General features: G+C 47.3%; 1 protein-coding gene across 9 annotated transcripts in view; it reads left to right on the top strand.

The window, feature by feature from the left end:
* The first annotated feature begins 13,206 nt into the window (after positions 1-13,206).
* Positions 13,207-17,430, top strand: part of Ablim3 (actin binding LIM protein family member 3) — a 116,375-nt gene continuing 112,151 nt past the window's right edge. For 3 of the 9 annotated variants that reach the window (XM_036204693.1, XM_036204691.1, XM_036204689.1), the window contains exons 1-2: positions 13,220-13,380; positions 13,730-13,829. In XM_036204693.1, coding sequence (XP_036060586.1) covers positions 13,817-13,829 — 13 coding nt within the window. In that variant the 5' untranslated portion in view covers positions 13,220-13,380; positions 13,730-13,816. Of the gene's footprint in view, positions 13,830-17,430 lie in introns of all 9 variants that reach the window. The other 6 variants (XM_036204688.1, XM_036204684.1, XM_036204690.1 and 3 more) reach the window with 4 other exon arrangements.

Here is a 17,430-nt window from a genome sequence, read left to right as displayed (position 1 = left end):
AATTGAAATACTTGATCGTGGGTGGGGAGGAGGCATTCCTCATTCAAACCACCATACACGCCATAGTCTCCTGTCTGGAGGGGCTCTATGGAAAGATCTCAGGGAAATACCTTCATCTTCCTCCATGAATGTCACCTGGAATGGTCATACTATCGTCTTCCTGGTCACAGACCTCCTTTCAACTGTTCTCTGAGGAACCAGGCTTTTAGAGAGCCCTGTCCCATCCTCCTCAAAGGTACACTCCCCCAACACAGGCTACCCAAGAGCAGATGAGGAAAAGTAACATAGATGATACAGAGGGACACACCCTTCCAACCTGACTCCCACCCTGAGCTTAGCTCTGTCTTCTGACCTGCATAGAAAAACCAACAAGACCAACCGTTGGCCAATAGGATAGCAAACATTTTATCCCCAGTCTGTAGGCTCTGGATATTGTGTTACCCTGGTCGTTAAGTCTGAGGTCAAAGTTCCCCCTCCAAACCCTGGCTCTGTCAGTTTCAAGCGACATTCTTTTACAGGTAATTATAACCTTATGACAAATATGATTTATCATTAGTATTATTTCGGATGGGGATCATTAAAAGGTTTGTCTTACAGAAAAGCTACAGGGATTCAGAAAGGTTAACAAGTGCTTGAGTTTTGTTGCTCAAAGCTTGTACACGTGTGTGGGGGGGCAGTATGGCAGGTTTCAGGGATTGCCTGTGCATCTAGAAGGGGCAAGAGAATGAGGTGCCCAGGTGAGCAGAGTGTGCCTGCAAGTAGGATGGAGATAAAATCTACTCCAACAGGAAAGGCTGCAGGGAAGTGCACCCGGGTCAAACCAGATCTGCCTGTCCTCAGAGAAACAGAAAGATTCCTTCCCATTGCCTCAGACCTAGATCAACTTGCCTGCTTATCTCCTCATGCCTTTGAACTGTCTTCCATTTTCCACAGGTGACTTTTGCAAGTTATTTACTTCATAAGAAAAAAAAGTGAAGCTATATACTTCTCATCATTATGCTATTCAGCCTCATTCACCTATTTTTTTATGATAAGAAATTTCCTGGTTTCTGTCTCATCTTCGGTGTTTTTAGTGATAAACTTCTTTAGATGACCTTGAGCAAATCAAGCATTTCTCTTTCAGCCCCTGGCCCTCTACTTTAGTCCCTTTACACCTCTGCTTGCCTTTGGAAGGCTTTTGGCCAACTCCTTCGGGGAGTTGTGTGCCCAGATCCTCACCCAGGAGTTCAGGTGTGTGAGATCTGAGACACGGCTTAAGTGCCCAACGCTCTCCATGTTTCGCTCATTATCCTCTGGTGGAGCATCCACCAGCCAAGGTCCTACCAGCAGGCTTCAAGCAGCACTCAGGGGCTGGCTGCCCTCCTGGATCTTTGGGCAGGTTTAGCAACACACGGATCCCTGAACTGACTCTCATGTGGAGAATCAGAACCTCTGACAAGAAGTCCCTGGGAATTTTCCGATGCTTCCTAGGAAATTCTGATGAGCATCTGTATTGGCAAGCACCGCCACATGGTTCTTTTGACAGCCTCGAGAGGGCAAGGTCTCCATAATTGCCAGCTCTCAGATTTGTTTCCGACTCTTCTAATCCACACTGGTTAATTTAAAACTTCACCAACAGGGGGCAGCATGGGCAGAGCAATTGGGCGTCAGAGATTTACTTCATTGTCAGCCTTTTCATACCTGCTGGCAACAGTGATCACAAAAAGCACCCCACCGTTGACTGCACAGAGCTGCCTGTTTGGGAAGCGTCTCCAAAGCCACAATTGGTTACGTCCTTCGCCATGCCTTCAAAGCAGGTGTTCCACCGTGGTGTTAGTGGGAAGGAAATCTATAGTCTGAGAGATGTCCAACAACTTCTCTAAGGTTTTATGTCCAATAATGGCAAGACCGGATTCACATAGATTCTGGGAGGGGGTTGGGTGATATAGAAACCACACACCGATGCTTCCTCATGTAAACTTAGAAGGCTAGAGAGCTAGCCCCCAGTCAGTAAAGCATTTGCCTTACAAGTATGAGAATGTGACTTTGCTCGCCAGAACCCATACAAGACAAAAACAGGAACGATGGCCATGCACTTGGAACCCCCAAGGTGGGGGTAAGATATATGTTATCTAGGGCTCACTGACCAGCCAGCCTAGGCGACTGGGATAGTTTCCAGCCAATGGGAGAACTTGTCTCTAAATAAATAAATAACAAATAAATACAAAATGAGCCAGAAACACAAACCTCACCTTTAAGAGCTTGGCACTGTGCTTTTAACCAGCACAGAGCTGCCCGCGTTCCTATGGAGATCAGGCGAACTTGCGACACAGGCATATCCACACACTGTACAGTCAACAGAAGTGAGAGCTGGTGAGAAGGATCCAGTTAAACACCACAGACTATCTCTCTGTTCTTAAAGCACATTTGCATAATATCGACTCCTAGGTCTCAAGCCTTAAAGGGAAAACTAACTACCTGGGGTCTAATCAAATGCAGGCTGCATCTGGAGGGTTGAGGCAGGGCCCTCTGCACTTTCTAGCTAGCTCCTCCGTGATAAGCCGGCAGTAGGGCCACGACCTATACCCCCCTCCAGCCTCTGCCCTTCCTCTGCATGTGTAGAGGCCCCCAGTCAGAATGATGTGAACAGCGGAGCTGTGGACCACTTGCCCACTGAGGATAGCTCTAATGTGTTATTAGACACATCTCTCTTTCGAGCTCATCACTTTATACTCACCTGAAAAAGCTGTGATAATACAAAAAGTTGCAGGCTCCTAAATTTTGAGTCACTAATCCCTAATGTGATGGACATGCAATGTATGCAGCCTTTGCTTGGAGCAAAGTAGGGGTTGTTTGTTTGTTTGTTTGTTTGGGTTTTCTGCAGGGTTTATCAAGGATGATTTTTGTCTCCCTGAGGACACCTAACCTGGAGCCTTTTTGATTGCCACAACCAGCTCTTATCTTAGTTTCTCATTAGTCCACAAGACAGGAGTTCATAAGTTGCCAAGGACTCCCAATGACCAGCATAGCACCCACAAGAACACTCTGCTCACAATGGCACAGCTGTAGAGAAACCCCGCTGCATTCTGGGCAACTCACACTCAGCAGCATCGTTGGCACCTGGGTGAATGAGATTTTAAAATATTGTCACAGATCCCGGGTAAAAGAAAGATAACAGGCAAGCCATCTGAAATGGGAACCATAGAGGCCTCATGCTTTCCATGAGGCAGGGCAACTGAGTGGTTGAGGAGCCAAGTGACTAGGTTTGGGTGCCACCTCAGCCGCCAACAATCTAAATGGAATTGGATGTGTTCCCCACAATCTCTCAGCCTTTATTTCCTCAGACACCAAATGACTGAGTCTCTGAGCAAGGGCTGTTTCAAAAAGCCAAATTTGGCTGGGTTCTCTAGTAAGGGCTGCTCACTCAGAGAAAATGAGAGGTCCTTATTCTCATCCTATTTCTCTTGATGCTTTAAAATGTACTCATTGACAATTTCATACGGGTATATGGTGGATTTTGATCATATCCACCGCCCCAGTTAACCGGGTATATAATGGATTTTGATCATATCCACCGCCCCAGTTAGCCCTTCTTAGCCCATTCCCACTGAACGTCTTCCCAAGTCCCTCTCCTGCTTTTATTATAATTCCCTTTAAAATCTGATGCAAACTATGCCTTTTAAATGTTGGTGGTTGGCTATGGAGATGTCTGAGTTGGTAAATTGCTTTCCATGAAAGCTTGGAGTCCTGAGTTTGGATCCTAGCACCCAAGTGAAAGCTGGCCTTCTAGTCCCAGGGCAGGTAAGATGGAGATAGATGGACTGCAGGAGCTCATTGGCCAGCCAGTCTAGCCAGACACATGAGCTCCAGGTTTCAAAAATGTAATGGAAAACAATTGAGGAAGACACTAGTGTTAACTCCCACTCTCCATAGGCCTGTACACACACACGTACACACACACACACACACACACACACACACACACACACACGAACAGATACAAACAACACACAAGTGTGGATTAAGGCATGAATATTAGGGATTAATATTACTAGGAGCATCTTCTGGCACAACCAGACCTTCATTGATATATTTTACTTTGTATCATTATAGAAGAGACAGCCATGATATGAGCTAAGATATTTGATTTTCCGTCTCAGGCTTAGTGTCTCCGTATAAAAAATAAACAGTAATAACGTCTATCCCACAGGCCTCCCGAGAAAATTAAAATCCAATGAGATAATGGATGCAAGGCCTGTTGCACAGTGCCTAGCTCTGTGTAAAAAGAGGCTTTTTAATGCTCTTGGCCTTCAGCCCCCAGATCAGCACCTCACCTGATCAGTTACCTCTCTACAGACAAGAGGAGACAGTACTGAAATCAGAACCTGCCCTGAGACCAAGCTGACCCAGCTTCTTTCTACTGGACAGAAATTCAGGACTTCGGCTATCTCCACCTCTGTTCCACGGGCAAGAACAAGGGGGTTGGAAATGAATATTGCATGTTCTTCAGCACAGCCATGGAGTCAGATTCATAACACACCCCAGTGACTGGATACCCAGTGTTTTTGTTCTACTACCAAGCTAAAGACACTAATGAAGCTGAAGGTTATTTGAAGAGCAAATAATGACGGGGATTTAAACACACACACACACACACACACCCCACAGCCTTTGACTAAATTTTGCATCAAGGATTCCACATTATCATGCACCAGAGATCATGCTTCATATTCCATTTTTTAATGAGAAAGAGAGGAAAAGAAACAGAAAATATCCAAACTAGTATCAGGGCAGGATTCCAGAAGATAAGTTCAAGCACATATCTGTTTATACTTTTTAACACAGGGAAAGCTTGGAGCTGAGCAGAAGCGTCTCATCCAATTCCTTCATCTTCCAGATGAGCAAACTGGGGCACCTGGATTAAGGAACCGATCCCATCCTTCAGCCTGCAGTGATCGATTTGGGAATCCCGGCATAGATGGCTTGTTCCTGTTTGATGAGGAGACTACACTCCCAGCATGTAGGGCTAGAAGGAAACTCAGAGTTCTACTCTAAGCTATTACACTCACGTTTTCATTCAAGTAGTGGTTACTAGCCTTTACCATGTGCCAGGCACCATCCTCAGGACTTGGGCTAAAGGGGAGATGGGGAAGGTACTTCCTCCTTTTACATCTGAGTGTACAACCCAGTCCACAAACAAGCGCAAACAAATTGTACAAGATGGCTTCAGATAGCAATGGCTGAGAAAGAAGGACAAGTTAGAGAGAGTCTCCAGAAGGCAATATTTACTAGACATGAGACTGGATGGATAAGAAGCCACTGGTGTTGTGGCATTTAGAGGAAGAAGGCCTGGGCTGTCCCAGTTAGGGTTTCTATTGCTGCAGCGAAACAACATGACCAAAAAGCAACCTGGGGAGGAAAGGGTTTATTCAGCTTACATTTCCACATTGCTGTTCATCACCAAAGGAAGTCCAGGCAGGAACACAAGGCAGGAAACCAGGAAGCAGGAGCTGATGCAGAGGCCATGGAGGAATGCTGCTTACTGACCTGTTCCTCATGGCTTGCTCAGTCTGCTTCCTTATAGAACCCAGGACCACCAGCCCAGGAATGGTACCACCCACCGTGGACTGGGCACTCCCACATTGATCACTAATTGAGAAAATGCGTTACAGATGGATCTCATGGAGGCATTTCCTCAACTGAGGCTCCTTTTTCTCTGATGAGTCTAGCTTGTGTCAAATTGACACACAAAACCCTCAGTAACGGACTGCTACCAGGAAGTGTAAGCTACAATAAACTCTTCCTCCTGTGTTACTTTTGGGTATGGTGGTTTATGGCAGCAGTAGAAACCCCAAGACATCATCTCTCCAGCCCCCTCCGATTCTTTCTATATTACAACTAATGCTGCAGTGACATTTCTCCTTTGTGCACTTTCGTGAGGGTTCTTCTCAGAAAGATGGAAGACTTGACTCTGAATGCAGTTACCCAAAGGAAACTGAATCAGCTGTGGGCATTTCTCAGCACCTAGTGATTGCCTAGAGTTGGGAGACCCATCCTTCTTATCATTGCATCCATCACAGCCTCACTGCACAACATCCCCCACTGCTTTGCAATCCTGTACAAGGAAGAACCATCGGATGACCCCTCGAGTTCACAGTTCTTACCTCCTACAACTCTGTGGCTCTGTGAGTTAAACCTGTGGGGTTCGCTCACCATCAGGGGTTTGATTCCCTTGCAAAGGTCACACGGCACATCTCTGTGTGTCACAGCACACCAAGATCACAATGCACCGTTCCACTGAGAGGAATTCATGTTAAGGGTGTTCCTAGGAACATAAATAGCACATGCAGAACCACTGGCTTCTGTGGTCCCTTTGTTCACACTGTCTTAGAGTTTCTATTGCTGTGAAGAGACACCATGACCACAGCAACTCTTATAAAGGAAAACATTTAATTGGGTCCTCACAGTTCAGAGGTCCAGCCCATTGTCATCATGGTGGGACATGACAGTGTGCAGGTAGACATGCTGCTAGAGAAGGAGCTAAGAACTCTTCATCTTTGATTTGCAGTCAACAAGTAGACTGAGATACTGGGCAGTATCTTGAGCCTAGGAAACTTCAAAGCCCGCCCCCACAGTGACACACTTCCTCCAATAAGGCCACATCTACTTCCACAAGGCCACACCTAATAGTGCCACTTCCTATGAGCTTATGGGTGCCAATACATTCAAAGTACCCCACATGCCCTTCCTGGGATCTCACCTTTTGCAATTCTGTGGTAATCCTGAGCCTGAAGTATTAATCTATAACAATATGGGACAAAGTGGCCACACCAACTTTGCATATACTTTAAGTTACAAGACATAGCTCTCAGTTTACTCCTGGATTAACCCTGAGACACACCTCATAGTATAACACATAACACAAGGGGATAAATACTGTTGTTCATTGCACTTGAATAGACTAATACAAAAATAATTTGCTGCTTTCCCAGGATTAGATAGCTAAGAAATAAAGGAGAGCATACAACCCATAAGTTCTGAGTCCTTACTCTTTCTTCTTCTACAGGATAGCATTGAGTTTCTACTGCAATGTAGGTGTGGAGACCCGTTTGTAACCCTAAGTGATTGGGAAGACGTGCATCCTCAGTAGAGTCTAAAGGTCTTAGAGGAAAACTTCATCCAGAAACAGAACTTAGATCATAAAGAGCAGCCAATTGGATAAAAGAGGAGGAGAGTAAACTTGGGGAAGAGGACATAAGAACTAATTAACTGAACTTTGAGGAGCAATGGACAAGTCTGTGTGGTGTGGGAAATGTTGAGTCCTCTAACTGAGGACAACAGGGCAGGCTACCTACTTTAACCCTTGAATCAGGACTAAGAGAATGAGGAGGCTCTGGCTGTGCAGACATGGGAGAAGAGCAAACCAAGTATGAGAGAAGAGGGAACAGAGCTCCCGAGTGGATGGACACATCCGTTGAAAGTCCTGGGTGGTCAGTGCTAAAGGCGCTCCGAGGAGGGGTCAGGGGAAACGTGGAACTCGAGGAGATCTTGAGGGCATGATGGCTGTGGTGGGCCCTGCCAGCAGGAAAGCTGAAGGCGGGAGAGGTGCTGAGTGAAAAGCCAGACTTGCTCAACCTCTAACCTGGAGGGGTAGAGTAGAATGCGCTGATGTTCCTTCAGATTCTACCTGTGGGGAAACTGAGCCACAGACAGTTGACAAGGGAACAACAGGACTGACTGTGCTCAGTGCTCAGGTCTCCCTAGTGTTTATCGCCCTGGTGGCTGTACCCCAGCTCCTTCCTTCAGCCAGAAGAGCGGACATCAGGAAAGAGCACCACACCATGGATGGATATGCCCACAAGACCTCAGCAGAATCCTGGCGTGGGGACTTCTGCCTACAGCTTCCCACATGGTCACCCCCCAATTCTCTGATCTAAAGGCCAGCCCTTTGTCTCCCCTCCCCTAGAAGCATTGCAAACATCTTGGAAACTACTTTGATTATTTTTTTCAACGTTTCTCCACAAAACAATGTAAGGAACAGGAGGAAAAGCATAGCTGTTCCAGCCAGAACAACAAGGCCAAGGCCTGCCAATTCCACAGAGGTTTAGGCATCTCCTGGGGTGGGAGGAAGAGGACAGGGCTGGGGGAGGGGACTCACATGGAGCTGGGAAGCAGTAGATAGAACACTGTCTCTGGAGGGAGTTGATCTGCCCAGGGCCTGGGTCTCAGTAGAGACCTGGAGAATTAAAGATTCCCCACATGACTTTGGAAAATGGTCAAATCTGCCTAGCTCCAACCAAGGACTCTCCACTAAGTTCCCACTAACACTCAGAGCCAATATCAGGCCTCAGGAGCCCTCTGGTACAATCCTCCTGTTATAAATCTGGAGACCCGGGCCCATGAGTTTCACCCAATGAGTCATCTAAGTTGCTCCAAGGCGAATAAGTAATAAGCAGTTACTTGGGACTGGCTCTGGCTCAAACTGTATTTTTGGTTCCTGTGGGTGCTCACAGGAGTCTTTATGTGTGAGGAACCTATGGGTTTGAGGTTTGGCCTAAGGCCACACGGCTAGAAATAGGAGAGAGAACTGGCCTCCAGACCTTCTTATCCCACTGTCTCTGCCTCTTCACCACCGCCAGCATGAAGGTTGATCCAGAACTCTAGCCTCCCACACCAGTAGAACCACTTGGGTCCCAGGCTCCTTTGTCCTGAGAATATCGCTCATTGTGACCATCTATATTCTTCTCGGTTCTTTCACGTGAAACCATTAAACCCAACAGTGATGTCCAGCTTTGCCTTCTCTCTGGTCTGTGGCCTTTGGCTCTGTGGTGGTTTGAATAAAAACGGCCCCACAGGCCCATAGAGAGAGGCACTATTAGGAGGTGTGGCCTTATTGGAGGAAGTGTGACACTGGGGGGTGGGTTTTGATGTTTCAGAAGCTCAAGCCAGGCCTAGTTATTGACTGTCTCTTCCTGCAGTCTATGGATCCAGATGTAGAACTCTCAGCTACCTCTCCAGCACCACGTCTGCCTGCATGCTGCCCATGCTTCCTGCCATGAAGATAATGGACTCAGTCTCTGAAACTAAGCTGCCCCAGTTAAATGCTTTCCTTTACAAGAGTTGCTGTTGTCATGGTGTCCCTTCACAGCAATAGAACACTGACTGAGCCAGGCTTCTCAGCTCCATGTACTTTACCTCCCCCCAGCTCCAAGCAATTCAAACTGCCCTTTCTCCTTCAGCCTGAGTCACCTGACTAGGATGCTGCTCCTTGCTTGCCTTACAGACAGTGATCACAAGTCTGTCACTCATCAACGTAATGTGTTCTCCCCTGTGACTCTGCACCATGGTGCCTCTTGGCAGAATAGATGCTCAGTTAAAGGCTGTTAAATAAATGGATTAAAACAAGTGCCAACCAAAATCTCTTCTGTGTGGTACTTACACAAATAATTTTGTTAAACTTACATAATCCAGAAATGTTCCTTCATCCAAGGACCATCTGGGCCTTTTTATATGCATTACAGATATACAATCACACAGTTGCCACTCAGTACCAGCAGGGGGTGGGGTTTAAGAATGCTCAAAACCCTGGCTGCATAAGCCTTTTATATACAATGGCATAATATGTACATATAACTCTTACACACCATCCAGTGTGCTTTCAGTAATCTCCAGATTACATATAATACCAAATACAAACCAATGCTCTATAAGTAGTTTTACATGTAAGGAGTAGTGACAAGAAACACCTAGATATATTCAATACAAATGTAATATACTTTTTCAAGTATTTCCCACTTGGAGTTGGCTGAATCTCAGGTAGAGAATACCAGCTGCATGTGTATGTGGTATCTACATAGGATCCATTTGTGGGGTAATAATGTAATCATTTCATGTGATATTATGTGTATTCTATATCTTATTATATGGTACATACAATATATGGGTCCACATGTATGCATTACTACAAAGAATATTCCAGACATGTTTTTCTGTAGCTTCCTTTTCTCATTTAATCATATACTTCCAGGTCCCCTTTGCTCTATATGTTGCTACACATTATGTTTCAAAAGTAAGAATAGAATTTCTCATTCTTAGTGAGGTGCTTCCATGAGCAGAGGTGGCCACTGCTATATTATGAGCACCCCTCCCATGTTCTTGTACTTGCATCAAGGTGAGGGTGAATGAACACACAGTCACCAACGACCAGCAACGGCACGAGAACAGGAGACAAGGAGTAGGCAGATACGGCAGAGAGGAGTGTGGGATGCGGGATGGGGAGAGGCAAGATGGACACAAAGAAAAGTTAGGGGTTTGGGACTGTTACTTATCAGCAATGCATGGGGAAAGAGTGTGGGCAGAAGGTGAGATAGTGGAGAGATGCGACAGACGTGACTCTGGTTAGGTTCAGGAGGTCAAGAAAGGTGAGCACCGGTGAGGGGAAGCCATATCATAGACGGCCCCACAACAACCTCAGAGGCCAAGGCGATGGCCAGAGGTGAAGCTAGCCCTGACTGGTATCCTTTTCCCTGTAGTGAAGGCAGAAAGACTGTCTTCCAGAGAGTTTTGTCACAGGGCTTTCCAACAGTGGGAGTCTGTTTCCAAGCAGGACTTGTTTATGTCCATCTGGAGCCTCAAAGTTCAAAACAAACTTCCAAACAAAGGGCTCCCTCCTCTATACCTGTCGCCCCTGGGCTCTGGACCAGAGGGAGCCATGGCTCTGTTTTTCTGATGACTTCCACAGCCACAGATCGCCACCCACACTTCCTCCCGTGTCTTTCCTGCTACCTCCGATTGTTGTGGACATCCTCATAGGAACAGCTTTGAGATCTTTTTAAAAACAACCTTTCTTCCTAGCTTTAGAACCACGAAAAGAAGAAATAATATTGTTTCCCTCGTGGAAGCTTCTTGGGTCTTTTAGAGGGGTCCATGGTCCAAGGGTCCGAATTTATCAGCCTCCAGCAGGATATGCTATTGAAAGAATCCCGGAGTAGAAGAACCAGTTGGTTTAAACTCATGTCATTGAAAAACTCTAAGGCATGGAAAGGTTCAACAGGAGGTTGTCTAGAAAATGACAGGGTTGTCCCTGAGCAGCTGGAAGCAAAGGGTGGCACTAATGACTAGTCTACAACACACCTTCATGCATTCTACTATTTTATTCAGTAATCCAAAAGGTAGCTACTGCCAGTGTACCCATTGTACAGATGAGGAAGTTGACACTCGTAGAGGCTGAGTATCTTGTCTGAGGTCACGCAGCTAGGAAATGATGGAGCTGGGAGAGTCAATCATCTGGGCTAAAGACAGTCCCTGAGCTCCTAACCAGACCACTAGTAATTGGGCTTTCCTAATCTATGCTTTGCATAGTTAACTGCCCTCTTTTCTCTTGTCTACAGTGGGGCTGAGGCTCTGGGAGTGTAGAGGACTTGTCTGTCCCCCTGACCACTGTGCCCCTCCAGGACTGGTACAAGGCTGGCATAGACTAAACATTCTACATTACTGCCATTGAGTGACTTCATGGAAAGGCATGTATACCACTTTTTAAATTTGACTTTGCTCTATAATCTGAAATCTTTTCATTGAAGTTTCAACTAACAATAAATGGAACGAGTTTGGTTGTGTGTATGCATCTTGTTTATCAGAACTTTCTCCTGCGGGGGTGGGGGGGGGGAAGAATATAACTTTTCTCCAATAATTAGAAACTACTAAGATAATTTGGGACTGAATAAGGAATCCTGGTCTAAATCTGTAGGGGTCTCCAGAGAGATCTTTGAGAAGAACTTAATAGTTTATTAATCACTTGCCATGTTTTCAAAGCTATTCTGGGCCTCTGCCCTTTTCAACACAATGGTATATCCAAAAATCCCTTGGTGTACCTATTGAAGAGCTTAGTAAGGGAACCAACCCAGAGCCTAGACGTCTATACTTCTGCAAGTCTATACTGCTGTGCGAAGGCTGAAGCTATTTTCACCCCACATCAATGGAAAGGTAACCTATCGAAGTGTGTTTGGAATCCACTGATACCCAAGGATTGATTTAGATGTATCTAAAGGTTCTGCAGCTACTGTCTTGCCTTGGGTTTAGGGCCGTATCCACAGTACCGGCTGTGGCAGGCACAAACATTCTATTTATCTAAAAGGTGTCTTTCCTCCCATGTTAAGAGGGTGGCAGTCTCACCCACCCCAGAGACCCCAGACTCAAGTGCATGCAGTTATTCCCACATAGAACTTCTGGTTGGGCCAGAAGAATCTGGGTCTGCCAGCCAGATGCTGGGCCCTAGAACTGAGAATATTCAGTTTTCGGAGCCCATACATGCCCTAAACAGAGTCACTCTATGGACTGGGGTGATATACACAGTCTTCTAATTTGGTATTTTGTTACAGTGTGATAAGCATAAATTTGACTGAGCAGGGGACAGAGACAGCAGTCACAGGAATGTAAAGAGCCCCACCCTATTTTGGTAAGTTGTCACCCCAAAAATTTCAAAAAATAGCCATGAATAACTAATGGCCAAAAAAACAGGAATGATAACTACAGGAAGAGCTAGTCAACTGTGCAAAAGCTAAAGTGTCCTAATGTTATGGGCCCATGTACCTGCTGCCTTCCTCACGTGTGAGAGAGCTTCAGGGTGAAGGTGCCTAGACCTTCCACAATTAGGGTGGTGTCATATTAGGGCCACCTAAGACAAGGATCACTTTGTCCACACATACTTACTGGCACCTACTTGCCAGGCCCTGGTGGAGGAGGTCTACTGGGAAGACTCATTTTTTTCCATGGGTTCACTAACATTTCTAGTGAGACAGAGGAGGTAGGTAATTATTACCAATTAATCCAGTGATCTCGGGAATCAAGAGAGTAACGGGGGGAGGGGGTGGGCACGAGGTGAAAGGATAAAGGCACCCCCAGCATCTCATTCCCTGGTCCAGCTGCCACACGCTCCAGTTCAGTAGGGACCTGCCCCAAACCAAATTGCACCTAGCTTATCCTGAGCTGAGGTGGGAGATCCCCTCCCTCAAAGCCAGTCTCTCCTAAGTCCCTCCCAATGGTAACTTTCCTTTCCTGTACCGGCTCATCCCTTAGACCCAGGTCCACCCCCCCATATTGGCCCCAGGACATCAGAGTCCTTTTATTTATTTATTTTTTTTCTACCCCACCCACCACCCCCAGCACCCAGGCAGAAGCCCTGCAGGGCGGAGCCTCGGACACGCGCCGGCGCGTCCAGCAGGTGGCAGCAGCGAGCGGCCGCGCCCCCCGCGCTGCCAAGCCGTAAGCCCACATCATGGATGGCGAGCTCTCAGGTTTCGCCTGGCTCGCCCTGGCATCCCAGAACCCGGACGACCAGCGGGATCCATGAGCCGCTCTCAGGGGCCAGGGCAGGGGCCTCTGGCTCCCAAAGCTGGCCAAGAGGTGGGTCCCGGGGCGGGTCGCTGCTCCCGAGGCCGGGCGGGGACGCTCTGCCCCCGCCCTGCCTCCCTGTGGTCCACACCCCCTTCGGGCTCAGCAGCCTGCCGGCTGGGATAACGCGAGGTGAGCGCGAGCCGGCGCTGCCAGCCCCGCTACTGCTTGGGGTTCGGGTCCCAGGTTCCGGGGACGGGGCACCCGAGTCCTCCTCGCCTGCCCCTCCTCCCTGTTCACCTGCCCGGCTCGTCCACTCGCCTTCAAGGCCAGCGGCTCCAGCCCAGACGGAGAGGGGCCAGCAGGGGGAGAGCGCACCTGAGGATACACAGCTGGTTCTGCCCTGCCTTTTCACCCCTAGGTGATGAGTGAGGCCAGGAGAACGCAAGATTTAAAAAGCAACCGGGGCCTCCGTATTGAATGAAAGACCCAGAGCAAAGGCATCACCATGAACACGAGCAGTAAGTGGATCCTCCTCTCCTTTGCCATGGGAACAGGGGTGGGGGCGGGAGGTTCAGGAGCCTGCGCCCCGGCTGCCTGGAAAGAGGAAGGAAGCCGGTATCTGCGGGAACACCTGACCCTGGACTCCGTCCTTTGGGTGCCTTCGGAGCACCCTGGCACAGGGAGAGAGCTTTGGGGGTCTGCTTTTCCTGATGATTTTGCTAATGTTTAATCGGCGGCGTCACTTGCCTCTGTCGGGAAAACTGCTGTCTCTTAGCTATGCCTGGAAAGGCCTAGGAAGCAGCAGTGTGGCCATTGTCTGACTGTGGGGGGCTCCCAGGAGACCTCCATGCCCACATCTGGAAATCCATGGAGGCCCTGCTTGTCCCGGGAAGAGCAGGGAGGCCGTGGGCGGACCTGGGCGGACCTGGGATAGCAAAGAGCAATTTGATAAACAAATCCTCATGAAGCCACCTTTGGGTCTGGAAGAAAGATGCAGCTTCTGTTCCCTCAGTGGTCCAGGTTGATTGCCCACCTACCTGGAGGCTGCTTAGCTACAGGAGAATGAGAGGAAGTGATAAGCCCTTTGAGCAACAGCTCTGGTGATGGCAGAGGCAGTAACTGCCCTGCAGAGTCTGGACCAGAGACATTTTGCTCCTGGTTTGGGCCCTAGCTACCATGAAATGCTCTCAGTAACCCAGGAAGGGACAATCTACCTCCAATAATGTCCTCTCTGACCATGGGCTCTGGCTGGGTTACTGGAACCTGAGCAATACCTTAGGAGGACATAACTGAGTTCAAATGTCACTGTCCTGCTCTCTTGTCAACTTGCTTGCTGGGGTCCTCCCAGCACCAAATAGGACTGTTGAAGCCGAGCACTCCTGTATGCATTCCCAGTTGGGGGTTCTGACTTGGGGGAATAGTCCCAACTCTGCCTCTCGGATTGCTCAGCTGTGAGACCCAGAAGGTTGAATCAAAGACCCTTCTGATCTAAGAATTGACAAGTTCTTTCTACAAAAGCTAGAGCTTAGCAGTAAGGGCAGGGTGAGTGGGTCAGCACCTGAGGGAGACTGTGTCCAGCCTAGCCCCTGGCTTCCTGACCCTCCCTCCACTGCAAGGCCTTGGCATAGAGAAGAGGAAGGACAAAGCAGAGCCGCTGGGATGGAAATGAAATGTATTTATTTACTACGTATTTGTGTGACTCACGGCTCCGTCGTCTTCCTTTGTGTATTACATAGCTCTGCTAAGTGAGTGAGGCTGGGCTCCCTCTCCGTCTCAGAGCCAAAGAATTTTCCTCTTAGCTGCCAGTCTGACATGATGGCTTTGGCTTCGCATCAGACTTGGGGAGGGGGAAGGCGAGGGGGAGGGGGCAGGTCCTGTCTAACCTGTCACTGGAGGGCCGTATGTTTGCATCTGCGTACTTCCAGAAAAATTAAGGTGTGGATTGCCTGCCACTCCTTACTCTATCAAGGGGGGGGGGGATTTTATTTATGGGAGTCTTTCCCAATAACTGATAGACAAGGAACTAAGAAAGGCAATAAGAAACTGACTCTGCCTTTTTCTCTGTCTAGAATCCTGAGAAATGTTTCTCCTGTTAGCAGCACTATTTCAGACTGGAAAAAAAAAAACACACAGATTTTCCTTCATTCTGTTCTTCCTTCCTTCAAAATAATAATGGTCAGTGTAGTTAAATGTTGTACATGACACAGACTGGAGGGGGGGATGCCATTTTTCTAATTAGGGAGTGTTAAGCTTGCAGGGGTCCTGGGAAATAGGCAATAAAATGACCAGGACAGCCTTGGGACCCCAAACACCCTGGAGGGAGGAATACTCAGGAGCTGGAGAACGCTATGGGGAGACTGGGACTCAGGGCCTGAGAACTGGACTTCATGATGGAGTGTCATCCCAACAAAGAGAACCTACAGATGGAGAGACTATAAATCAGTCCTCATAGGAGTGACAAGGGCCATGGGACCCCAGAGGCAGAGTGTTGGCAAGAGACCCTTGGCTAGTCTGGTGGATCAAAAATGCTCCCCTTTGTGTTGTGAAATTGCCTAATTCACAGAGCTTTCAGTGTGTATTTCACTTCCAGTGAAGGGGTCCTCACCAGTTACTAAGCTGGACACTTCTGCTGGCTCCCCACAGAGTCTCCCACAGAAGCTGTGAGATTGCTCCAGCTTTGTAGATGAGACCTTGCTATTAATATCAGGTCATTCCAAGTCATTTCATTAATTCTTGGATTGCAAAAGGTCCTGGGGTGTGGACTGTATTTGACAGTGGGTCCTATTCCTAATCAGTGGTTCAGGTGCCAACATGGAAGTTTGGGCAAACCATCACCTATTGCTCAACTCCTGATCAGTTCACCTGGAGAACACAGGGCTGTGGTTTGGAGGCAACTGTAGAGCAGCTGGAGGCAGGTATTGTGGTGCTTGACCTGTAATGCCAGACTGAGGCAGGGGGACTTCCCTAAGTTCAAAGGCAGCCTAGGGTACCTGGTAAGTTCCAGGCCAGCCTGAATTACAAAGTGAGAGTCTGTCAAGAAGAGGAAGGAGGAGGAGGAGGAGGAGGAGGAGGAGGAGGAGGAGGAGGAGGAGGAGGAGGAGGAGGAGGAAGAGAAGAAGAAGAAGAAGAAGAAGAAGAAGAAGAAGAAGAAGAAGAAGAAGAAGAAGAAGAAGAAGAAAGAGAGAGAGAGAGAGAATTGGTTGAGCTCACCCTGCATCAGAGGGTTCCCAGTTCAGTTGTCTTTTTCCTCTTAGTAACTATGTGATATTCAGCATGTTGTTTCATCAGCAACAAATTAGACTGGAGTGGAAAGTGCGTGTTAAAATTTTGTGTAAACTACTTATCTGTGGGCCCAACTGTCATCATGTCAGCAATGGGTGATCAGCCCGCCATCTTGCCTCTGGTGGCACCCCTTAACCATGAGAATTGAGGTGCATACCTGAAGGGTAGATTGGGAGGATTAAATGCAATGACAAGGAAATGCTTTGTACACATGTCTAAGTTACGTTTATTATTAAGAAAGTTGTTTCTCACATGACAAAACAGGGCAGTGCTCAGCCAATCATTGCTCAGCGAGGGTTTCAGCATTATCCAGATCCGTGCCTCTGACAAGGCATTGGGGGATGGACCAAAAGGGTGCGACAGGTGGGGCTGTGCCCTCAGAGCCAATGGGGGAAAAGGGAAAGGCCACCTAGAGCAGGGCTTCTTAAACTTTTGCATTCACAGTCTCCTTTCACCCAAAAAATATTTGCACAGCCCCAGGTGTATTGGCATGTAAAATAGATGTAGAAATGAAATATTATACATACATGTGGGCACTAGGCATGCATGTGTTGCACATGCATACATAAAGGCAAAACACTCATACACATACAACAATCAAATAAGTAAATCTAAAAATGATTTCAAAAGAAGTCAAATTTTTGTTGATAATATATTATAAATTTATTTTGAAACTATTCTTTGATATATATAAATACTATAAATTTATTACATATTAAAGACTAAAATAAATTTGCATACTGCCATATGATTGTTTATTTTTACATAATTAATTAAATCTTGGTTGGCTATTTGATACAGCAGGGTGTAGAATATCTTCAGCATTTTTCAATAATA

Source organism: Onychomys torridus, chromosome 13 (genome assembly GCF_903995425.1).
Source record: "Onychomys torridus chromosome 13, mOncTor1.1, whole genome shotgun sequence".
NCBI lineage: Eukaryota > Metazoa > Chordata > Mammalia > Rodentia > Cricetidae > Onychomys > Onychomys torridus.
This window is presented reverse-complemented; position numbering and strand designations above follow the sequence as displayed.